The sequence below is a fragment of the Canis aureus genome, chromosome 14 (assembly GCF_053574225.1).
Source record: "Canis aureus isolate CA01 chromosome 14, VMU_Caureus_v.1.0, whole genome shotgun sequence".
NCBI lineage: Eukaryota > Metazoa > Chordata > Mammalia > Carnivora > Canidae > Canis > Canis aureus.
The window spans coordinates 39645042-39670445 of NC_135624.1; the positions used below are offsets into that span (position 1 = coordinate 39645042).

Genomic DNA, 25404 nt, shown 5'->3' on the forward strand with positions numbered 1-25404 from the left:
CCCCCACACAACAGCTACAGCTGCACTACAGCCTGGCCACGGTGCAGGGGCACCAGCTCTCTCAAGGTCACTTTTCAGGGGCACTTGGTGGCAGTGGGGCCTCACAGTCCCCGTGTGACTGCAGCTTGGTAGAGCCTGGTTAGCATCCAGGGGAGGCCCCTGTGAGTGGCACATGCGTGCCCCAGGGCAGTGCTGAGGGCTCAGGATCTCTCAGTGCCCTCCGGCCGTGTGATCCAGCAGCAGCCCCATGTGACTGCACAGTCTCTTCTCTGCAGGAGCAGTCAGCAATTCCAGCCCCTCCTGGGCAGACTGTCCTACCTCGGAAGGGGGAGACCTCCCAGGGGACCTCATCTGTGTCCTCCCCCAGCATCTCACACAGAATAAGTGTCTGCTGGGTTCTTAGGTGGGCGGATGGGCGGACAGACAGGTGGGTAATGGGTGGGGACAAAAGGAAGGACACATTAAGCTAAAAGCGATCCCTGTCAGTCAACCCCCAAGGAACTCAAGCACTGGTTCTCAGCCGTCGTGGTGCATGCAGGTGACCGCGTGGACGGTGGACCCAAACAACTCAGAGCTGCAATCTAGCCGAGATTCCTCCCTGGCTGCAAGGCTTCAGGCAGGGCACCTGCTGAAGGATGGCCAGGAGCGCCCAATGTGCACAGAGGTGGGAGGGGTGGGAGGGGCCGGAGACAAGCTCTCAGAAGAGTCAACAAACAAATGGGTGGAGCCCACAGAGGCCAAGGGCAAAGAGCAAAGCCACAAGGGAGAAGCCGCACACCAGTGCCAGGACCGAGAAAGCCGTGTAGACGCTGCTGCTGGGTGTGCTTCTTCCTCCGTCGAAGGGCCACAGCCATTTCCAGCAGCGTCCGGGACCAGGCACTTGCGTGTCGTCCTGAATGACCAAAGGCCGTGGTTGAACCGTGCACAGAGTAAAGCGCGGTGCCCGTCCCAGGGCTGGCAGGCACACCTCCACCCGTCATGGACAGCAGACCCCTGCTCCTCGATGCTCCTTCTGGCATATTCCAATAATCGAAACATAATTCAGCCTCTGGAGCTGGGCCTACTTGTTTACTAGAGTGCACCCTAACTTTCCTAAGTAGAACGCACGATTCTGACTTCACGGTTCATAACTGCTAGTTGTGCAGCCGTGACCGCCAGCTGGCTTCAGAGCATTTCCATCACCCCAGTCATTCCTCGGGGCCCCCGTGGCTCGTCCCAGCTCTTCTCCCAGCCACGCAAGCCCCGACCCCTGCTGTCGGCACAGGCCTGCGTTTTCTGGACACTTCACACGAACCAGGCCATACAGCATGCGGCTTCTGCACTGGCCTCTCTCACTTAGCGGACCGCCGCGGTCCTCGGGTGGCAGCAGCGTCAGCTTCTTGGACATATCACCGGAAGCTCTTGTGCACCTTCCACACCACGGCCCAACCTCTGTCTGCAGAGGCCAGACTCCAGCGTCCCAGGCTGGGCAGGCACCCAAGTCTGCTGATATAGCGGGAAGGCGCCCTGGGCACCATGAACACGGCCCCTGGCGCAGGATAGCTGAGGGGCTGAGAGTATCTATTTTGTGACACGTGCCCCCCAACCTCTGGAGAACGGGATAGGGCATGGATAACAAAGATGGGGATGTGCTGACCTAGCAAAGGGGGGTGGAGGGAAGTAAGAGGCCAAGAGTGAAGAGGATGTGGAGGGGCCGCAGTGGGGGAGGGCACAAGGTGATGGGATGAGGATCAGGGCCTTGAAGGGAGCTGTGGCACCGAGTATGGTGGCAACTGTGCCCACGGCGATTATGTCTATGATGATGGGCGAGGACGGCAGTGCCGCAGTGACAGGGTGGGGGGCACGGAGGTGAGGGAGGGGGAAGGGTGTGTGTCTGTTCAGACGACCCGGCCAGGACACCACGGCAGCGCCCAGCATACAGTGGGCGCCCAGCTCGCACATCGAGCGCCGCCTGTGCAGCTCACCGGCCAAACCCAGGCAGCGCGGGCACCCTGGGCCCAACGACCTCCCCGGGCCCCACCCTCCTGCCCCCCACCGCCTCCAGGACCACATACCCGGGAGCAGCCCCGCAGGAGCTCCGTCATCTGCTTCACGGCGCCGGTGCTGGCCGCGACGGTCTTGTTGGTCTCCTGCTGCGCCGCGTGCCTGAGGCGGGCAGGGTGGAGGCGGGAGAGAGAAGACAGCGAGCGGGACAGGGTGGGGACAGGTGGAGGGGTCGGCCACGGGCCACGGGCAGGGGAAGTCGTGGCAGATGCGGGGTGGGGGCGGCAGAGGGTGGCGGGGGTAGGGGGCAGGGGACCACGTGGGGAGGGGGAAACGGGAAGGGAAGAACCAGAGCCATGGGAGATGAGGATCGGAGGCCCAGAGGGACAGACACACCCACAGACAGACAAGGTAGCAGGGAGCAGAGAAGCAGGGCAGCGACAGGGGCGAGGAAGGAGGGAGAGAACGACACAGGTGAGGTGCCCCAGTCAGGACCCCCGCCCCGTGCAGCCGCGGCACCCCCACCACGCAGGCCCTCTGGTCTGGGGGTCAGTGCCTGCCCCTCTGAGGAGGCCCTGCCATGAGCCTTCCCTGGGGAAAGGCCCCCCTTGGGGTCAGCAGGGTCGGCAAGCTGCGGGAGCGGGACGGCCTCCAGGGGCTGCGATGACACCCCCACCTCCAGACCCAAAAACGCTGGAGGCCGAGCCCAGGGTCTCCCCAGATCCCAGCTTATGGTTCTGTGCGTGACCTTGAAGGAACTGAGAAGACCAGCTCCTCACCTGCTTGCAGTTGACCCCTGCTCCCCACCCCCGGGCTCCCTGGGGAAGGGGTAACACCTGCGGTGGGCAAACCCTGCCCTCGGGCCCAGCAGACACCACAGAAGAGCCCTCCTGACCCTTCCAGCTGCAGCCTGATGCCCCCCTTGCTCCTTGCGGGGCCCGTGTGGCAGGGCTGGGGGTGGGGGCACCATCTGACCTGGGCCTGGGTGCCTGACACCTGCCCTGGGCCTCACAGAGGGAGTGGCATGGAGTCGGGGTGCGGGGGCTGTCCGTGGGGAAGGGTGGGGGCCGCGGGATGGGAAGGAGCCCCTAGGCCAGCCTGGGAGGCGTCTGAGCACCACCAGCCCTCCAACAGGTTACGGCAAACTGCAGAACGTGTGGTTTCCCCTCAGATCCACTCACACGGGGGCCACCACGGAGCCTCCCGTCCCCTGGGCTTCACCTCCTCCCTCGGCCCCCACGCTCCCACCCACCCCGTGGAGGCGGGCATACTCTGCCCTCCTGGAGCCCTCCCCGCGTGGGGCCACCTGCCTGAGGGGCCACCTGCCTGGGGCCCTCCCTGCGTAGGCCCCCCTGACCGCCTGTGTCTGAGCCTGGAGCTCAGGCCTCTCCCCGTGCTCACCTCCTGGCCTGACATCTCGTGTGCGTCACCGTCCCACAGACACCCTCGCCTGGGCCTCGGCTCGCCCAGCCCCCCACAGCCCGCTGGGCACCTCCAGCTGGCTGTCCAGGGGGCGTCTCAAACTCCACATGCCAAAACCGGCCCTGCGCCCCCCCAGCCGGCTGCACCGCGGGCTCACCCCCAGCAACTCCCACCCTCTAGTCCTTCCGGCCAAAAGTCCTGGGGCCGCCCTTCCCAAAGCCTCTCTCCTCTCCTTCCTGAGAGCCACACGACACCCAGACACTGACCCAGATGCGGGCCGCCTCTCGCCCACTGCTCCTGCTTGCCCCGACCAGACTCCCGGCCGCCCCGACGCCCAGCGCTGCATCACACCCAATGGCACCCCGTAGCTGGGGCGTCCTGCATGGGAGTCGGGCCACCTTCTCCAAACCCCAGAGCTCTCTGGTGCTGCGGCGTGTTCCAGTGGAAGCATGGTCCCCATTCGTGTCACATGGTCCCCCTGTTCTCACCGAGCTGGACAGACCTCCCTGCCTGTGACCTCCCTGCCTGTGCCCCACTGCTACCTCTGCCGCCACCGAGGATGGGAACGGGCAGCCAGGCCCAGGGTTTGTGACCAGGAACAGCTGCCTGGACACAGGACACTGGAGGGACGAGGCAGGGGCCAAGGGCCTGAGTCGCGGAGGCCACCTCCCCCGGGGGAGCACACCCGCACCCCACTCGCCCCTACTCCAACTGCCCTTTCTACTTCTGCTCTATCACCACCAACCTCCCACAGGGAACTCGTCACCAAGTGCCCTCACCCCGCCCTGCTGCGCCCACAGCCTTGCGGAGCCTCCAGCTAGGACACAGCGCAGCATGTGGAGACCATCCCTTTCAGGGATCATGAGAGCCAATGTCCTCATGTTTTGTTAAGGATTTTTGCTACTCTGTTTACGAGCAATGTGCACTATCTTTTCTTGCAGTTTTTGTTCAGGTTTTTGCATCAGCATAGCACTGACCTAGGAAAGCTGAGCGCCTGGTCTGTGTCCTGGGGGCACGCATGGTGCTGCTACAACCTCTGTCCAAATACCTGACGGTGCAGCCATGTGTTCCTGGGCGTTTGTGGGACCATCTGTAAGGATGTATGGAAGCCCTCAGATCGACACAGAGAGCTACTCAGGCTTTCCCTTTCTTCTGGAGTCAGTTTGAGAATTCGTGTGTTTCAAGAAATTTTTCTGGTTCATCTTAGTTCTGAAATATCAGTTTGTTGTCATAATAGATTCATAATATTTCCTAATCAGTCTTGTCATGTTGGATCTGGAATCTTGGTCTCTCTCTTATTCTTTTTTTGTTTCTATTACTGGTTTCTGTTATGTTTTATTTGTTAATGAACTTTACTACGTCTGTATGCTCACTCTGCGTCCTTTGTGACTGACGTGCTGGCTTTGGAGGCAGCCACTAAGATGTTAGCCTTCTGTCTTCTGTGCTGTGAGCTGGTGAGCCCTGCTTCGCCTCCCAGGGCTGCACTCATGGCGTCTACGGCTCTCATTCCTCGTGTCTGCACCAGACACCCTGTCATGCTGTGAGTGGGGCTCTATGGGGCTCTTTATTAAAACGAGCAGCATGTGGGACACCTGAGTGGCTCAGCAGTTGAGCATCTGCCTTCAGCCCAGGGCATGGTCCTGGGGTCCCAGGATCGAATCCTGCACCGGGCTCCCCACAGGGAGCCTGCTTCTCCCTCTGCCTGTGTCTCTGCCTCTCTCTGTGTCTCTCATGAATAAATAAATAAGATCTTTAAATAAAAAAAAAACCCAGTAGCATGGAGTCAGCCCATTTCCAGATTTCCTATGGCCCTGGCTGCCTGGCCCTGACCGATGGGTTCCCCCCCTACCCCCATGAAAGGAATAACGGATCATGACTAAGAGAATTTCATCTCAGGAATGCAGGGTGGCTTAATACTCAAAAAGGAATGAATGAAATTATCATATCAACAGGATAAATTTTAAAAGGAGAAAACCATCTTGAGTTACACAGAAAAAGCGTATGATAAACTTGACACCTAGTCATTATAAAACCTCTAGGAAACTAGAACAAGGAAGAGAACTTGTCCTACTGGATAAAGAAAAGCTAACAGAATCCCAAAACACAAGGTGATGTACAAAACCAGGTATGTTTCTGCGTACCTACAGCCGACACCTGCAAACTGAAATTTAATAATTTGTGTAATAAAAATTGGTAACAACAAACTGAACAACATATATGCAAGGCCTGCATACTAAACCTATACAGAACTGCTGAAAAGGAAGAGAAGAATGTCAAATCAGAGAAATTCTGACCATATTCACAGGTTGGAAAACTCAAGATCATTAGGAGGCCGATTCTCTTGAAGTTGGTCTATGGATTCAATGGAATCGCAATTAAAATTAAAACACAATATAGAAAACAACAGAAATTGATAAGCTATTGTAAAACTTATATTGAAATACAAAGCACCAGAAGGATCCAAAACCATCTGAAGAAGAGACGAATAAACCTGCAGACGTCCACCAGTGGTGCCAGGACTTACCACAGAAGCTCGGTGATTAGGACAACACGGTGCCGCCACACAGACACGCAGACCAATGAAACAGAACCCAAACAGAGCCACACACACACACGCACACACACACACACACACACACACACTCAAGTCATTTTTGGAAATGGTACTGAGGTATTCAACAGGTAAGAGATAATCCTTTCAACAAACCGTGCTGGGCTAACTGGGTAATCGTGCTAAAAACAAAATCAGCCTGGACGCCTACCCCATGCCGCACTCCCAGGGGCTCAGGGGACCTCCAGCGCCCGCAGGCTGGGACTCACAGCAGGCACCGGCAAGACCAGGTGCCCCCCAGGTGCAGGTGGCCAGGCAAGTCTGCAGGAGGGGAGCCGCCCCACTGACGGGGGTCAGGAGGCAGGGTGAGGAGTACGTGAGAGGGCAGCATCGCACACAAAGCGTGGCCAGGGCGGGCAATCAGCGGTTAGAGGGCCTGCAGGTTCAGGCCCAGGAGCTAATGTGGAGGAGCAGAGCGGGGAGGAGACACGGTTGAGCAGGAGGGCCAGGCCGGGTGAAGGTGAGGGGCACCCACGGCCACCAGCCGCCCCTGTGCAGTGGACCGTGCACTGGCCACAGGAACGCCCGGGTGTGGGCCCCCCAGCATGGGAAGGAAACAAGAGAAGGAAACAGGCTGGAACCACGAGGAGGAGCCAGCAAAGGAGAGTGACGACGCATGACCCACACCAGGGACGGCAAAAGCCCAGGAGAGCACAGGCTGCACAGGCTGAAAGAAGCTTCTAGAAGGAGGGAGGATCTCAACAATAAAAAGACAAAAAAACCTGGGTGGCTCAGTGGTTTAGCGCCTGCCTTCAGCACAGGGCGTGATCCTGGAGACCCGGGATCAAGTCCCACATCGGGCTCCCTGCATGGAGCCTGCTGCTCCCTCTGCCTCTCTCTCTGTCTCTCACGAATAAATAAATAAAATCTTTAAAAAAAAAAAAAAAAGACAACCCAATTCAAAAATGGGCAAAGGATCCAAACAGACATGCCTTCAAAGGTGTACAAATGGTCAATATGCCCGTGAAAACATGCCTGTCGTTATCAGGATGTGCAAATCAGATCCCAGCGAGAGAGCCCTCGATCCAGCAGGTGGCTACAGTCACAGACACGTAACTGGCGTCGGTGAGGACGCGCTGCTGGCGGGAAGGTGAAACGGTGCGGCCGTTGCGGAAACGTCTGGCAGCTCCTCAACGTTAAACACAGTGAAGCCGAGCAGCCCCACACCTAGGTCTGCACAGTGCCCACGGCAGCCTTCCTCACAGCAACCTCGAAGACCCAATCCGAGGCCCCGTCCGCTGACGAACAGCATGCCTTGGCCCGCTCGGGCTGCTACCACAAATACCACGGGCCGGACACCCGACACGCAGCACACAGGTGTTCTCGTAGGCCGGGTTCTGGAAGTCTAGGACCAGGGCGCGGCTGATTCCGTCTGACGAGGACCACGGTCTGGTGCAGATACGGCCTCTCCCGGGGACGCCCTCACAGGGTGGACGGGGACCTCTGACGAGGGCGCTCACCCCATGGGTGAGGGCCGCACCCTCATGTCCTACTGCCCTTCCCGAGGCCCCACCTCCTAACACCGACCCCTCGCATTAGGTTTCCACCTACAGACTTGGAGGGATGTGAGCATCAAGCCACCGCGGGGCACATCCACTCAATGGAACATGACTCGGCCACACCGAGGAGCGCAGGGCAGGTCCAGGCCACGACATGGGGCGACATGATGCGCCCTGTGTCCTCCCACGATCACCCATACCTTCCTTTGTGCCAAACCCAACATTTGGTCCCCTTCTACCTTTCCCTGTCCTTCCTACATAGGTGTTTTTTTTTTTTTTAAGATTTTACTTATTATTCATGAGACACGAAGAGAAAGGCAGAGACACAAGCACAGGGAGACGCAGGCTCCATGTAGGGAGCCCAATGTGGGACTTGATCCCAGGACCCTGGGGTCATGTCCTGAGCCGAAGGGAGACACTCAACCCCTGAGCCACCCAGGCGTCCCGCTTCCTACATACATTCAAAGATCCCTTCTGTGTCACCTGTCCTGAGGAAATCCAAAAGCCTTGGAAGGCTGGGGGGGAAGAGGGCTGGGCCGGAGGTGGCTCTGCTGTCCCAGAGCAGGGTCCTTGAACAGGTTCTGGGAAACCCGGAGGAGACTGCTCGAGCTTTACAGGCCCAGCTGTCCGCCCGGCAGGTGCTGGCCGACCCCCGAGCCCTCGAGGCAAGCACCCAGGCCTGCCCTTACCCGGTCCCATAGGTGGGGGCGAGGCTATCCCCCGGCACTGCAGCTCTTCACAGCTGCATGGCCATCAGGGTGCCTCAAGAGTCCCGGCTGCTTGGGGTCGGGGTCGGGGGGGTCCCAGCCAGGCCAGAGCACAGCTGTGACCCACCAGGCCGAGAGGACAGCTGTCCAGGCCCCGCACAGCAATCCCCCCTGCATCTCCTTCAGTTCCCTCCACCCACAGTGACTGCCTGCTCCTCCAACAAGTCCTCACAGCCCTCTAGAATCTTCATCATGACACTGCCTTCTAGAACCTTCCACTGGCTTCCCACTGCTTTGGAAATAAAGTCCAAGCCATCTGCCAGACCTGCAAGGCCCATGTGGTCTGGCCTGTGCCCACCTCCCTGACACATCAGTGGGGGGCAGGCCCCTCTTTGGGTTCCTCCAACACCCACGTCCACTGCTGCTTTGCAGCTGATGGCAGTTGGAGGAGAGTGGTGGCTGCGTTTGTAGACGGCGCTCCCACGGGAGGTGGAGTCAGGCCCCCCGTCCTGGAGTTGGACAGGCTCATTTCCACCTCCTTAGCCAGAGCACTTCGCCCTGAGCTGACGAGGTTCAGCACCCGTGAGGCCACCGCGCCACAGGGGAGCCCGAGCCACACGCCAGACCTGGGCAGCCGCTGCAGGGACAGCCCAGCCGGGTTCAGCGACAGTCTGCTGACCGTGAGCGAAGACGCTTCCAGATGCTCCAGCCCCAGCTGCAGAGCCACCCCACCCCCAGTGTTCCCAGCTGCGTCCCAGACATCCTGGAGCCAACACAAGCCTCCTCTCACTGCACCTGCCAAGCTGGCACACCAGCTCCGCAGCGCTCACTCCCCTGAGGCCTGGAGTCGGCCCCGGGGCTGCTGTCGGCGCTCCCCGAGAGACGGGGCTGCACACCACATCCAACTCCTGACAGCGTCCCCAGGCCCAGGAGAACAGGCGCACGGCACGTCCACCCGCCCCCCGCCCCCACCGGTAAGCAGTCCCACACGGCTCTGCTCTCGCTCCACGGCCCCAGGAGAGCCTCCCTCCCCGCCTGCTTTCTGACTTGGTCAGTGAGGCTCCGGGCCCCAGAGGCGGCACCGAGGAGGCAGCAGCAGGTCTCAGGCCAGCCCAGGTGATGGGCCGATGGCACCGCAGATGACTTGCAACCGTGGACGGAAGCACGTTCCCCCAACCCCAGCTCTGAAGCAAATCGCGCCCCGTGCCACGTGCAGTCATGACAGGGGAATGAGCAGCTCCAGTGGCTCAGGAGCTCCTCGGTGGGAGGAGCACTGGGCCATGAGCACAAAGCCCCCAGGGAGCCACAGGCCCGTGCGGCGCTGGATGAGCTGATCAAGGCCTCCCTGACCCCCTTGGAGCCGATCCTGATGCAGGAATCTCGGCCGAGAGGAGGCCACACTCGCAGCCAGGAGACCCCCGGGCCCTACCCCCACCCGCTGGGGCCGAGGCCCTGCACCCTGGGCAGCAGTGGGCAAGCCGAGCAGTCACCCCTCACACCCCCACTCGGGACCACCTCAACTACACCCGTGGAGGAGGAAGATACGCCTGTAGTCCCCCACAAACCTGACATGACCGGTCAGAAAGCCCCGGGGAGACCGTCCCCTCGGTCACACACTGGGAGCGGGACACAGGGCGGTCACCTCCGCTCTCCAGGGTGGAAGCCTCCTCTATGAACAAGACTCACCAGACTGACAGAACAGGGGGACAGAGGGGACTGTCGGGGCTAGGGCGAGAATAGGGGCGCCCAGGCAGCTCCGGGACGGGGCCAGGCCTCCACAGTCAAACGTGGCCCCGCACACCTGTGATGGGGGGGCCGTGTACCATGGCAAGGAGGCACTGCCACGGCCCCAAGGGCGGGTCCGGGCTCCAAACCCCCTCCGCTCCTCCCTCCACGCACACTCATGTCCAGGCACAGGCCCCACAGCACACCCAGCGTACCAGCGAGCACCGCCACACAGGCTCCCGTCCAGGCTCTGCTCCCTCTCTGGCCCGGGCCCCCCAGGCACGGCCCCTGTGCTCTCCAGCAATGCGGGGGCCCTTGGAGCTGTGGGGACTGCAGCAGAGCGGCCACCCCACTCCCCAGGAAGCACTGCCACCCTCTGAGGCCACCCTCTACTCCCCACTGCGGCTCCCTCCACCCACACCCCTGCTCCGGCCATCCTCTGGCTGCAGCCAGGTCTGATGGGATCTCTGCAGGAATGAGCCCAGCACCAGGCATAGCCGCCCTCGCTCCCTCCTTCCGACAGGACACCCCCAAAAGGGTGTGGGTCCGTGTGTCAAAGATCAGGACACCCAAGTTCCACAGCATGTCACACAGCCAGGCGGTGACCACACCTGCACAGGTGCACAACCTGTCAGCACACGGCTCTGGGGCCGAGCCGGCCCAGGCACCGGGCTCCAGGCAGTGGGGTGCCGGGAAGGAAGGAGGGAAGGGTGGGGAGGCCCCCTGGGGCTTGGGGGGCATGCTGAGGGGCGGGCTCTGTAGTAGAAGCAGCAGGCCGCGCTGGACAGAGTGGCCAGCTCACCCCTAGGGGCCGCCTGCCTCACGGGCCTCCAGACGTGCACCCAAACACCATCCTCGGTGCTGTCTGTTTCCAGGAGGGGGACGCAGCAGTCAGGGTGCCCCTGGTGGAGGGAGCTGAGGGGCAGCTCGGAGGACGGTGGCATTAGGCGGCCGCTGGAGGAACAGATGCCCTGTACGAGGGTGGGGAAGTGAGAGGTGGGAGGTGGGCACGCCCTGGGCAGGGCCACCGGCTCGCCTCTGCCCCTGCCCCTCAAGGTACACTGACCCTGGTTTGGGGCACCCAGCCCGCCGCACCCCAGGCCCCCCCATGCCTCAGTGAGGCCGGAGCCCACAGGCCCCTTCACAGATGCCAACGTGAGAGCCACATGGGGGAGGGCCCGTCTGCACTTGGACCACACAGGGCCCAAGCCCACCGTGAGCAGCAGGGGGTCCAGCCCCACACCCGCCAGAGGAGGCGGGGGGCTCTCCCCGTCAGCCCCAGAGCCTCCCCGCCTGCCGTGAGCACAGGCCAACTACAGCCAGCGGCAGGCTCAGCCCACCAGCCCGAAGCCATGCCCGGGGCCCTGCAGGCCAGAGCCAGGGCTGTCCCACAGCGGAGTCCCAGGGCTGAGGGGCCCCAGCCACAGGCAGACTTGTCATGCGGCGCTCCTGGAACGCCCATCCATCCCTTCAGCGGTGGACCAGGTGACACCCACGGGACACACAAGGTTCCCGCTGCCACTGAGCTTCGCTGCGCGGGGAGAGAGACCCGGGAGCCTATGACGCTGTGCCCAAGGCAGGGTCCCCTCATGGTCCTGACAGAAATGGCAAAGCCCACGCGTGTCTCGTGCAAGGTGATTGAAAAACCAGGCTCCAGTCTGTGAGGTTCTCAGGTCGCTCGATCTATCACCTTGAAGGAGCATCCTCTCTCCCGAGATCAGAGCCCTCATGCTTCTGTCCTACCGCAACGTCCTCTACCTTCTATAAGACGAGAGCAATAATACACGGTAGCATACTTTTTTTAGTCCTTACTTTGCAAAATAAAAAAGCCACTGACTGTCAACATGGAGAAAACACGGAGCTGGCAGCTTAGTCGGCCTCAGTCATTTAAAAATCCCAACGGTCCACAAGATGCACAAATCCCAGCCGTGGGGTCCCGGGAGGCTCCAGGCCTGCAGCCTGGTGAGCTGTGAGATGGGGTAGGACGCGGGGTGCGGAGGAGCCCTGGTGGGAATGCAGTTCCGGTTCCGGGCAGGCAGGAGGCACTAAAGCCAGAGATCCTGCATCTGAGAGCTGAGGTCCAGGGGGCAGCAGTGGGGGCAGCGGCCGCGCCCTGTGCCCGGCAGGGAGGGTGCAGGAGCCAGCTCTCCCCTCCACACCCACGCAGGCGACCGCAGCCTTCGGCCAACTGGGCAAGGCGGCCCAGGAAACACGCTCCGGGGCCGGGCCCGGACAAGGCCATCCGCGCGACCCAGGGGACACCGCTCCGGGGACCCAACCTGGAAACAGGCATGAAAAGAAGGATCAACCGCAGCTCTGTTCCTGGGAATCTCGGTGGTCCTAATACTAAGAAACGGGAAGAGTCAGAAGATGTGGCTCAGAGTCTCAGCTCAATAATTACCCAGATTCCACAGTGTCCTCTGCAGCTCTGGAGAGCGTGTTTTTAGTGTGTAATAAGGGCATACTCCACCTCCCCCCGCCCCCAGAATCCTAATGGTAAAATGCGGGATCCGGAACATTATTCACCAAAATCCAATTCTGCAAAATGCGTAAGGACTCGAGAAGAGGCTGGCAGGAAATACCGAAATGTTAACAGTGCCTCCTCAGACATCCTGTGTGGTCACATTTCCTATAATGAGCATATGCTACTTCCACAATCAGAAAACAATATGTTATTTTTAAAAAAGAAATAAAAGGAATAATTAAAAACAGGACTTCACATAAAATCTGCAAAGGGCCCTCAGTTGCCTTAAGCTCTGGACCGCCCCCACCCCAACTCGGCAGAAGCGGTCCCAGTGAGCCTGTAGGGATGGACAGGAGGAAAGGTGGACAGATGACTAGCTGGGTGAGTACATGGATGGGTGAAGCAACCCATGAGTGGGTAGCCAGGTGGGTAGGTGATGGCTGGACAGGTAGAGGGGTAGGTAGTGGGTGGGCAGATGGACGGGTTGGTGGGTGTACGGGTGGGGAATGAACGCGTGTGGGTGGGTGAGTGGGTGAGTGGGTAAGTGATGGCTGGAGAGGTAAAGGGGTAGGTAGGTAGTGGGTGGGCAGATGGACAGGTGGGTGGGTGTATGGGTGGGGAATGAATGCGTGTGGGTGGGTGAGTGGGTGGGTGGATGGGGGAATGAACATGTGGGTGGGTGGGCATGTGGGTGAGAAGTATGGATGGTAGCTGGGTGAGTGGATGGGTGCACACACAGATGGACAGGGTGATGGATAAACAGATGGAGAGGGACTATGGCCGACGTCAATACCAAGAAGAGACAGGTGGTCTTGGCCACAGCCCACACTCCTCAGGGCACGTCTGATCCACCACCCCACACTATCGTCTCTCCCAGGCAGGATGCTCAGGCTCCATCATCATCAACCCGGGGTCCCCTGGCAAGGCGGTGGCAAAGGGAACAAGGGCTTAAGTGCAGGTCTCCAGCTCCTCCTCAGAGCCCCCTGCCCACTCCATGCCCACACCCATGCAGGCAACACGTGGTATTCTCAGGAAGTGTCACCAGGCCCAGGGTGGCAGGCCATGAACGAAGCTGCCCCCTGCCCCATGCCTGCCAGGCCAGCCCCCTGCAGAGATCACCTTTCTCCGTCCCCAGCGACCCAGCACCCGAGAAGCTGCTCTTTGAGGAGCACCACCTCATCCTAGGTTGGCTGCTTCACCCAATCCAACCCAGGGCAGGCCTCTAGGCAACCTCAAAAGGAAAGCCCAACAGGATCCCATAGGGGCACAATCAAAATCATGAAGCCCCATTCCAAGCTAGTCTGTGTGTCCGCTGTGTGTGTCACACAGTTTGTCCACAGGTGTGTTCACAAGTGTGTGGGCCCCATCAGTGAGCTCTGGTGCGTGACACACATGTGGGCCAACATACAAAAACATACAAGCAGATGCATGCCTGCCACCTGAGTGCACCCTGCATGCATGTGTGTGTGTACAGGTGTGGCTGGCACACCTGGGCTTCCACATGGCGTGGGTGCAGGCACACCTGTGTGCCCCATGGAGGGTGGCGCCCAGGTGCGAGCTCAGCCTAAGACTCCAAGTACAAACTGGGCCAGCTCTCAGGTATGTGGGGCGTGTGTGTGGTCGAGGCAGGTGTTGGGCTGGTATGTGCACAGGCAGGCATGCAAGTGGGTGCTGGTGCACCTGTGCACACCCATGGGCACGCACATGATCACACACTCACAGGCTCTCCCTCAGCTCCTGCGTGTCACTCGGTGTCCCCAAGGACCGGAGGCTCTGCTCCAAGGAGCTCACTGCCAAGAGAAAGGGACAGGTGTAAGGAGAAGGACCTCCACCAAGTGATCCCGCCTCCAGGGGGCACCCCCACCCTCAGCAGAGGCAGACCAGGGAGCCCAAGGGCATGGGGCCAAGGCCAGGGAGCCTATTCAGTGACCGTGGGCTGCAAGAGCCAGGACTGCTGCTGTCATGGCCCAGCCCTGCCCCACACCCCATCATCACACCCAGCAGAGCCCCCCCGCCAGCAGGGCCCTCTCCCCAGCCATTCAGGCCAGGCCCAGCTCTCAGGAGCCACCCCTAAGGGCCTCACCCGCGGTCTGGAGAGGGTGCTTTTCTCCTACTGACCTGGCAAAGCTCAGGGATCAGGGGAAACACCAACACTTGTGCCCAGGTTGCGTGAGGCGAGCCACCCCACGACCCCAAATCTGCAGGAGCTGAGGATGAGGCCTGACAGCCCTGAGAGGTGTGCATCTCGCTCCTGATCCCAGCCCCAGCGCCCTGTCAGTCCGTGCTGCCCGGGTGAAGCACCCCTTCCCGGCGGGAGTTTGTCCAGATTGCGCGGGGCATGCAAGTGCAACAGCCGCCAGTGAGCAGGGACACACGGGCCTGCCCCGCCCTGCCCTGAGACCACAGCGCTCAGCCCGTGCTCTCCTGGGACAGATAGCAGGGCCTGGGCTGCAGGTGGCCAAGTCAGGGGAAGGCCGCAGGCACGCCCACCACCCCGTGTCACCTTGACCGCCTGCAATGTCAGTGGCTTGAGACGGCCGGGTCCAGTGGGGGTGACACCGGGCCTGGCACAGACTCACCGCTGGAATTGATTTGGAAGACGCTGGCTGACGTCTGCTGGAACAGCTCCTGGAGGTCACTTGGGTCCGCCTGCGTGGCTGGGAGACAGGAGAGGGGAACACACACGGTCACAGAGCTGCCTGCCCCAGGCAGTCACACCGTCCTCGCCCGGGGTCACCCAGAACATCAGGGATGAATGCCCAGCCCGCCCCGGGACACTCAGAGCCACAGGAGAGGGAAGAAAGCATGGGGGTGGCCCCAGGATGAGCCTACCCTGGGGTGCCGGCGGGCCCAGCACCTCTGTGCCTCCGGGCTGGGCGCACTCGAGAGAAACAAGGACCCAGGCCCATGTGAGCACTGCATACACACATGCACAGTCACTACATATTCACAGGTCACAGAACAGAAACCACCCAACACCCAGCAACTGATGCTGAAGTGGGATCCATGCCGGCAATGAGTGTGCTCGGCCGCGCCCAGGAACAGGCGGTCACAGACGACACAGCTAAACCTCTAAAACCTGCAGTGAAGGAAGCGGGCAGGGGCCTCGTGCCATGGGGTCCCACAGACACGCAGGGTCCAGACCCACAGGAATAGAGAGCAGATCCGTGTGGCCAGGGAATGGGATGACCTCTAACAGAATGTTCTGGATTATTCAGTGGTGGCTGCACACACTGTTGCAGATACTAAAAACCACTGAAGTGTGCATTTTAAGATGGATAACATGGTGAATTTTACGTGTGCAGATTTTCACTCAATTTAAAAACTCTACTGAACGTTGTGTGGATACCACCAACCGCTGGAGGGCCAAGAAGGTCACACACTGTGGCCACTGCGCAAGGTCTGAACAGGCCTATAAGAAGCTGGTGTAAGACGCTCACGGTGGCTTCATTCTCAGAATGTGCAAGGGGTGTCACTGGACACCAACAGAACACACAGGCCCCTTCCCACAACGAGGCCGCCAAGAGGAAGGACTCACATGCATGTCTACACTGCCCACCCCCGGCCCCAGGCCAGCTGGTGCCTCAGCCTGGATGGGCCAGACCTGGGCAGGTCGTCCAGCAATCAACAGGGATGTGTCTGTGATGATAAGGGTCAGGAGGTGCACTCTGACGAAACACAGAGGTGGAGGGGGCAGCAGCCCGGATGGGAGTGGGGAGCTGTGGCCTCTGGGCCCCCACCCCGGGCTGGGCAGCCTCGCAGCCCTCGCCCCTGTAACAAGGAGCCCAGTGTGAGTTTTTCTACAGGACACACACACACACACACACACACACACACGTAGGGGCTCGGCACTGGCTCCTGGCCTCTTGCCTCATTAGAAAGCGAGAGGAGGGGACAGCCCGGGTGGCTCAGCAGTTTAGCGCCACCTTCGGCCCAGGGTGCGATCCTGGAGACCCGGGATCGAGTCCCACATCGGGCTCCCTGCATGGAGCCTGCTCCTCCCTCTGCCTGTGTCTCTGCCTCTCTCTCTGTGTATCTCTCATGAATAAATAAATAAAATAAAATAAAAAATAAAATAAAAAAAGAAAGGGAGAGGAGGAAGTACTTGGCTCCAAGAATCTATCCTATTCTCCAAGTCCATGTGTAGATGATTCCAGAAGCCATTACACGGGGGCAGACACCATCCACCGTCCCTTCTCCAAGCCTCTGGACCTTTCCCGAAGCCCGTCCACCGGCTCCCCCCCACCGGCCAGCCCTCCAGTGGCCATGCCAAGCCCTGGCACCCACCAGCACCCTGTCTACTCCTGACCCCGTGGGCTGTGCATCTTTCCAGATGACACTGGCTTATTGGCTCCGAGACATTCTGTCCCCAGTCCAGGGGTGAGGCAGCCGAGCTCAGAGACGTGGAGGCAGTGGGGGCCCAGAAAAGGGCAGGGGTGGGGCCAGGACGGCAGCCTGTACAAAGGTGAAGAGCCACATCCCGCAGGGCAGGGCGGCTGACGGTCTCAGTGGGAGAGACACAGATGCAGCTCCCCAGGCCCTGTTCCAGCGCCAGGCTGTGCAGAGCCCTCAGGGAGAGTAGGCCCCCTATGAACTGGGGGGCCAGGGGGCCAGCCAAAGTGGGCAGGTGCTTGAAAGCAGCCTGTGTGGGTGTGCCCACCTGGTGATAGCAGCAGGGGTAGCTGCCTATGACACCTGCCCCCATGGGGTTTGATGCACACGGGACATATCGTGGGCAGGTGTGGAAACCGAGGCAGGACGGGGTGTGGGGCAGCTGTCAGCCGGCTGCCTTGGGAGCTACTGCAGATCCCCGGGGTTTTTGGGGGGGTACAAATGTCCCAGCCCAGCAGCAAGGACAGTAAACCCACCATCCAGAGGTCTGGGGGAGGCCGTGGGGGCTCCCACCTCAGGGGTGGCAATACCCGGGAATGCCAAATGCCCGCTGAGGCCTGTCTCCCTAAAAGCCAGTCTCTCCTTGGTCCTCACACCTGACCATGCGGCTCAGACACGCCCCGGCAGCCAGAGGGACCTCAGGATGGAATCCCACCCACACCGAACACCCCCCTACCCCACAGCAGTGAGAGCTTCCCTCTCTCCCTCTGGTGCTCTTACAAGGAAGCTGTGAGCCTGGGGCTGCATCTCACCTCTCTTCCCTGCTGGGATGCCCTGCGGCTTGATATCCGACCTGGGGGCACCACCTGGGAAGGGCACAGCTGAGGGGAGCCCCCACCCCAGGGAGGGCCCCGTGGAGCAGAGCTGCCCTGGCCACTGCAGAGGGAGACAGAGGCTCCAAGTCGCTGTGGGGGCAGCTTAACCTCTTCTTTACTACAACAAGGACACATCGGTACAGAGGAGTTTCTGGAGACCTGACAGTTGCCCACGTCCACAAACACGCTGCTGGGGCTGCCGGGGATGGGGGTGGCCAGGGGTACAGGCTCACCTGGACTGTGTGTGCCCTTCAGACAGGGCAGGCAGTGACAGGTGACCACGGGAGCACAGCAGGGCCTCTACACCCAGCCCAGGGGACCAACGCAGGGCAAGGGTGGGAGGACATGGGGAAATAGGTGGCCAGGCTGTAGGAGGCTGAACTCGCACGAGCAGAGGGAGAGGGAGGACACCAGATGTCCTGTGGGTGTGATGGGGAGGGAGGGGTGGCCAGCAGCACAGGAGGCAGAGGAGAAACAGAAGGAAGACAGAAGAGGTCACTGGGTCAGCAGCGGGTCAGCTGTGGGTCCTGCAGGGGGACTCTCAGGTCAGGGGCATGTGCCAGCCAACAGAAAACAGAAATTAAAACTAAAAAAATAAGCCAACCTCTCCTGGAATAACAAAGCAGAGTGCCTGTCGTAAGGGAGCAGGGCCCAGGAGCACCCTCCCCTGAGAACAGTGAAAACACCAAGAAACATGGGAAACAATGCTCTGATCATGGACGAGCCGGTGCAGCCCCGGAGGCCCCAGGAGAGGACCCCCCAGGCTGTTTCCTAGGAACAAGTCCAGACTGCAGAGCTAGGTGGGCAGACTGGAGAGGCCCCGGGGGTCGCTGGGGCCAGAGGTGGACCCCGGGGGCCTGGCAGGTGCAGCAGCTCCCTGGGGGCAGGAGCCAGAGGTGAGACCATGAGGCAGAAGGGGCTCCAGGAGCTCGAGGACGCTGCCCCAATCCCCTGGTTTTTGGCCATACACATCTGTGTCTGCATGGGGAGAGATGCCCCTCGGCCCAGGGAACGGGGGCCACCTCCTTCCCCCCAGGGTCAGTATGAGCCGTGGAAGTCACATGGGAGGGGGACAGGAGTGGAGCAAGCACCCACAGCATCCAGCGGTGACCACACAGTGCCGCGCCTCAGGAGTGGGGGCGGTGAGTCTCCAGGCAGCAGCTACTCAGAGGTGCCCTGAACGATTTTTAACACAAGCCCTAGAAGATCACAGTGACCCACACACAAGCTTACTGCCCTGGGACAAAGTCTAAACCTCCTCAGGTAAAACAACCAGGTAAAACAACCAAACCCAGCACCAAAGCACTCAAAATTCACGATGAAAACTTACTGGACGTGTGAAGAAGCAGGACACAAGACCCCAACCGTAAAAAAAAAAAAAAAACAGCCAACATAAAATCAAACCCAGAAACAACAGAAAGGACATAACAAGGGGAGAAAAGCGTTCGCTGAAGCTACAAAAGTGCTGAAGGACATAAAGGGGTGCGCCTACTGGGTAAGGACAGAGAGGACCCAAAGGGAGACATCCACAGCACGCTTCCACTGTGTGGGATCAGCCACAGGTGCCGTGCTGCCGGGCAAAGGGGAATGCATCTGAGCAAAGCTTGGGGGCCTCTGGGCGACACCCAGCGACCTGGCACACATGGAGCCACAGGACAGGAATGAAGAGAATTTCAAGAAAAAAGGACCAAAAGTATCCAAATTTTATGCAATTAAAAACTGAGAGCTCCATTAAGAATTTCATTAAGAAAAAAAAAAAAAAAGAATTTCATTAAGTCCCAAGCAGAACAAATATTAAAATTAAGAGCCTAAGACATGGTTTTCAGAACTGCAGGAAGCCTGTGAAGAGGACACTTTTGAAGCAGCCAGAGGAGCATGTGCCCCCATGGAAGGAACCACGAGGGACACCGCGCCTTCCGTAGGAGCTGTGGAAGCCAGGCCCAGACATGCCACAGTGACGTCTGCGAAGTGCCAAGAGAAAGGGAAAAAAAAAAAAACCTTCAACCAGAATTTTATACCCAGTGGAAATATATTTCAAGAACAGAAGAAAAACAAAGATTTATTTTTTTTCAAAGATTTATTTTAGACAAAGAAGCTGACTCTGCCCCCACCAGCTGTGCACCCCAAGAAGCATTCAAAGAAGCTTGTCAGGTCAGAAAAAAACAATAAAAGGAAATGTGGCTCTACATGGGAAGCCAGAGCCTGGGAGGGCAGGTGTAACGGCAAATAAAGACACCTTGTCTCATTTTGTATTTATCTCAGGGACCATCGATTATTAAAGTGAAAGCAGTAACGAGGCGCGGCCAGCAGTGATGCACAGTCACAAAGGGGAAGCGGGAGTCAGCTGCGTCACAGGCCAGGTGACAGAACAGGACCTGAAGGCAGGCTGGCGGCAGCTCAGATGTATGTCAGAGGCTTGAAAGCATCTACTAAGACACAAAACAAGCAGGTATCACTGATAAGCCAAGAACGGAGGCAAATGGAATGATAATACTCAATTACTCCAAAAAAAAAAAAAATGAAGGAGGAAAGAAAGGAAAAGAACGACAGGGAAATACAGACGGCAAACGACAAGATGGGAAACTTAAATCTGAGCACACTGGCATTTGTGCTGACGACACGTGGCCTAAACCTGAGGCCCCAGCACAGGCCACGTGCGGCCACGGCTGCCACACTGCAGGGCGCAGGTGCCTGAAGCTGTCACCACCACAGCTCTCGTGGACGGTACCCCTGCCACCGTTCCAGTCAAGGCAGAGACGGTGACAGGGGTCCAAAGCAAACTCCACGTACACGGACTATGAGAAAAGCACTTCTTACGTAAAACCAGACACAGCATGTAAATCCAAGGGCTGGAAAATACGTCATGTAAGCCGTTGTCATAAGAAAGCTGGAGAGGCTACAGCAACATTTGAGATTTCAGAACAACGCAGGTAAGCCGAGATAAGATGAACAGGTTTACGGTGACAAAGCGGCCCTAAACATGCACGCTCCTAATACCACAGCTCGAGAATGTATGGAGCAGGGACTGATGGAAGTGGAAGGAGAAACAAACCACATCGAGAGTCAGCAACACCCCCTCCCAGCAGTAAACAGAGCAGCAGACAGAAAACCAGCGAAGATACCAAGACTTGAACACCACCATCAATCACCCTGACCTGAGTGACATTTATAGGACGCTCCCCCCAACAAGAGCCGATACACATGCTTGTCAAAAGCACACAGTACACGCACCAGGATCCACTGTGTTTCACAGAATACAGCAAGTCTCCAAATGTTTGTAACAGCTGCAATTAATATGAAAGATTCTCTGACCACAACAGAATTAAGCTAGAAGTTAGCAACAAAAAGATTATCTGGAAACAGAAAGAATTATCTGAACTGTTACACATGCTCCTAAACAACCACTGGTCAAAGAGAATATTACAAAGGTAACCAGAAAATACTTCTGAATGAATGAAACAAAAACATAACCTATACAAAATTGTTTAAATAAAGCGACGCACACAGGAAAAGGTATAGCAATAAACACTTACATGAGGGAAGAAGAAAGTTCTCAAGTCAACGATCTAAGAAAAGCAAATTAACCCCAGAGCGAGGGAAAGGAAGGAAATAATAAAGATGAGCAAAAATCAATTAACTCGACATTGGATAAATAGAGAAGATTAATGAAATCAAAATCTAGTTCTCTGAAACAATCAATAAAATTGAAAAACATACAGTCAGACTAGTCAAGTATGAAACAGAGGAACACAAATTAGCAATGTCAGAAATGAAAGAGCCGGTCTCACCGCCGAATGTGCGGGCTTCCAAACAATACTGAGTAATGGCGCACACGATTTCACGGCAACAGACTTCACAGCTCTGATGAAATGGGTGAGTTCCTTGAAAACAGACAGATCAAAGCTCCTAGGAGAAGCAGCAGAGGCCTGGGCAGCGACACTGTAACATGTAGCCTGTGACACTGTAACATGTAACCCTCAACACGTAACAATGTAACACATAACACCTTTGAACAAACAGCAACATTAAAGAAACTGTTGGGCAGTCCAGGTGGCCCAGTGGTTCAGCGCCACCTTCCGCCCAGGGCTTGATGCTGGGGTCCCAGGATCGAGTCCCACGTCGGGCTCCCTGCATGGAGCCTGCCTCTGTCTCTGCCTGTGTCTCGGCCTCTCTCTCTCCCTGTGTCTCTCATGAATAAATAAATAAAATCTTTAAAAATAAAAAATAAAGAAACTGTAGTTTCAAATCTTCCCATGATGAAAATGCCAGCTCAGAGGCTGCTTGGTGAACTCTGCCAATGTTTACAGGAAGAATAATATCAGTGCTACACAAATTCTCTCAGAAAACACAGGAGGAGGACATAATAACCAACTCGCTTCAAGACCTACTTTACAGCTGGGATTGTCAAGGTGGCTCGTCGTTGTGTAAGCAGAGACCCAGGTGGCCGGGAACAAGTCCACCTCCCAATAAATGCATCCACCAGGCTTTAGACAGAAGCATCCAGGTGGTTCAGTGTTTTCAACCAACGGTGATGAACAACTGCATATCTGCTGCACCCCGACCCCAAATTAACAGAGCTCAAACCAACTCCACGTGGATCAGACACTTAAATGTAAAATGTAAAACTATGAAACTTCAAAAAACAAGGGCACCTGGGGGGCTCCATCAGTGAAGTGTCTGCCTTCAGCTCAGGTCATGACCTCTGGGTCCTGGGATCGAGCCCCACATTGGGGTCCCTCTCCCCAGTGGAGAGCCTGCTTCTCTCTCTCCCTCTGTCCCCCCACCCCCTGCTCATTCTCTCTCTCTCATGTGAATAAAACCTAAAAAAAAAAAAAAAAAAAAAAAAAAAACTTCAAATAACAGTAATTCTGGAAATTCGTAGTAGGCAAGAACTCTTTAGGTGGGATACAAGGAGAAACCCCAAAACAAAACATTGATAACATCGAAACCTAAAAAGCTTCAAAAAGACCCCATCGAGAAAAGACAAGGCAGCGCAGAGCCTGACAGGAGAGGTCTGCGGCACAGCTGTGCGGACAGCCCGGAACCCAGGTGGGGATGGGTGGGAGCCACAGGGGCCGGCCCACCACCTGGTGTGGACGCCGACCACAGCAGAGGCCACACGCGGCCCGCAAGCACACGGCATCGCCAGCCAGGATCCCCACCGCCACGGGACAGCTAAAATCAAATCAACCGCAAGAGCGAGTGGCTACGGGAGGCAGGGTGTGCGCAAGCCCTCGGCTCCTGTGGGAGGACGACAGGCACTTTGGAAACCAGTTAGGTAGTTTCCAAGAAAGTTACATATATCTATCCAACCCCCCGAAGAGTGACAACATCAGCCCACGCAAAGATTTTACCCAAATGTTCACAGGACCTTCACTCAGCCAAAAGCGGGCAACCAGATGCCATCCACCAGGGCGGACGAGACACAAACCGTGAAATGTGCACTCTTGAGCCACGGGAAGACACGCCACCCGACCCCTGACACACGGCCAGTCCTCCACATGGGGGTCCACGTGCCTGGGAGTCCGGAGGCCTACCCCACGGCGACACAGAGCTAACTGCGGCTGCCTCGGGCCGGGGCGCGGCCTGGGCCCCCTCACCAAACCACTCGTGGATTCGCTGTATCGCTCATAAGTTCACCTCCGTGAGCCATGTCCCAGGCCCCAGCAAGGGGGTGAGGCCCGAGCACTCGCCCCCGCTTAGCCCAGCTGCCCTCCCTCTGCCCACGGCCCCCACACAGCCCTTCTTCCAGCTCCTGGACTCCCACCCTCCTGCCAGGCCCTGCCATCCTTTCCCACACACAACTACACGTACCAGAAACACCTGCTGAGCAAAGCAACACTCCTTGAAGGAGTCCGGGGAAGGCACCCCATTCCCCAGTCCTCCAGGACACACACCCCAGAAAGCACAAAGAAAACCCTTTAGACTCTTCTTCACGCCTCCTGAATGACTTAACTCATTCAGTTGAATAGAATAAAGTCAAATCAGCAGAACTTCTCTCGCTTTTCTCCGGGGGTCCTCGTCCCCGCCCCTCTGCTTCCACCGTGAGCAGAGACAATGGGGCACTCCGGCTCCGCGAGGCATCTCTGCGCAGGTGCACAGCCTTATCTGCCCACTGCAGGAAGGGGACCTGAGGCTGCCAACGCACACTTGGCAATGCCCTCTGTCAGCCATGGGGCCCAGCTCCGCGCCTGCTCCAGCCACCTACCCTCACTGCCCCAGGGCCCAGAGCAGCTGCTGCAGTGGTCCCACCAGGAGTGCAGGAGGGGGAGGGGCAGGGGCAGAGAGAGACCCCCCGGGAACTGACATCGCCCCCACTGCCCCACCAGGTGGGCTGGCCAGACGGCGGGCTCAGCAGCCTGAGCGGCCGAGAGAGGAAGGACTGGGGTGTCGACTCGGGCCAGGCAGGATGAAGCTTAGCAGCAATACAGCGCCCCGGACACAGGGCGAGCAAGGGAGTCAGGGGACCTCTCCCGCCCAGAGCACACAGGCCCGGGCCAAACCCAGTGCCCCAGGGCACTGGCGCTGCTGCCAAGGGGATGACAGCAGCGTCTCCTCATAAGCTACTGGGAGGCTGGGCATGACCGCAGCAGCCCATTCCCTGGACAGCACTGGCCACTTCCCCATACAGGACGTGGGGATGTGCACGCCCCATGCAGACTGACCCCAGCGAGGACAGGTCCAACCAAGCATGCTCAACAGCCGCCAGCAGCAAAGGACAAGATAAAGCCCTGTGGCCAGGGCATAAACCCCCCTCACAGTCACCTCCCCAGGGGGACCTTGCACTTCTCACCTCTGGGTCGCTGCTGGCCCACCTGCCTCCCACCCCCACAAGCCCTGCTCACTTCCAGCTGAGGGACGGAGAGAGAACAGAGCTGAGGGACCAGTCCCCAGGGCCCCCTTCTGAGCCTGGTGCACACGTCAGAGCTCCAAAATACAGAGAGCCACACTTGGTGCACCTCATGGGAGAAACCCGGAGTCCCAGAGTATAGCTGGAGCAGGATCATGTGGGGACCCCGCATCCAGCCCCAGGACCACCTCTGTGGCCTGGAGCAATCACTCAGAATTCAGCCACTCTAAGAGCAGACCTAAGCCACGGAGCTCAGTGTACAGGGTGCTCCATGGGCCTCCCTCGGTTACCCACCCAGGCTGGACCTCTGGCCCAGGGGCGTCAGGGGACCCTGAACCACATGAGCATGAGACAGAGAAAGGAAAAGGTGACAGCACGGGGATAATGCACTGCGGCATCCGGGGCCTCCTCCTTCCCCAGCAGCAGGCCACTGAGGGTGCCCAGAGGACAGGGCAAGAGGAGGTTGTGGGGCTGGGGGGGGTCTGGCCTGAATGCAGGCTCCCGGGCCAGGGCCCATGCTGAGGGCACTGGAGGAGCAGCCAGGGAAGGGCTGGGTACAGGGGGAGATGGGGGCAGCCCTGCATTTCAGGGGGATGACCCCACTGCAGGCGGGTTGGGGACAAGGAACAGCCAGGAGCCTGCGACGTGAAGGCTCCCTCCCCGGGTGGCAACTTGAAGATGCCGAGGCTGCTTCGGGCCACAGAGCGGCTAATCGTGCCCCTATGTGGGACCCGCCCCACCAAGCTCCCAGCACAGCACCCAGACATCAGGCCCCCGGCCCCTCGCCCACCGTGTCCAACGAGAAGTCATACCCCGCAGAGCAACAGTCCCCTGGGCAACAGCGTGGGGAAGGCCCACGTGAGCTCGAGGTGACCCGACGCAGAAGGGCTGGCCCATCCGGGACCGAGGCCTGTTCTGGATGTTAAACCAGCAACA

At 58.6% G+C, this 25404-nt stretch overlaps 1 protein-coding gene across 14 annotated transcripts in view; it reads right to left on the minus strand.

Moving 5' to 3' along the window:
- Positions 1–25404, minus strand: part of TSNARE1 (t-SNARE domain containing 1) — a 146594-nt gene that overhangs the window by 74866 nt on the left and 46324 nt on the right. For all 14 annotated transcript variants that reach the window (XR_013351973.1, XR_013351972.1, XR_013351971.1 and 11 more), the window contains 3 exons: positions 14991–15068; positions 14132–14201; positions 2055–2145 (listed from right to left, as the gene is read on the minus strand). Coding sequence is in view for 11 of the 14 variants with exons in the window: in XM_077847462.1 (XP_077703588.1) it covers positions 2055–2145; positions 14132–14201; positions 14991–15068 (239 nt within the window). In the remaining 3 variants the exon portion in view is untranslated. The remainder of the gene's footprint in view (positions 1–2054; positions 2146–14131; positions 14202–14990; positions 15069–25404) is intronic.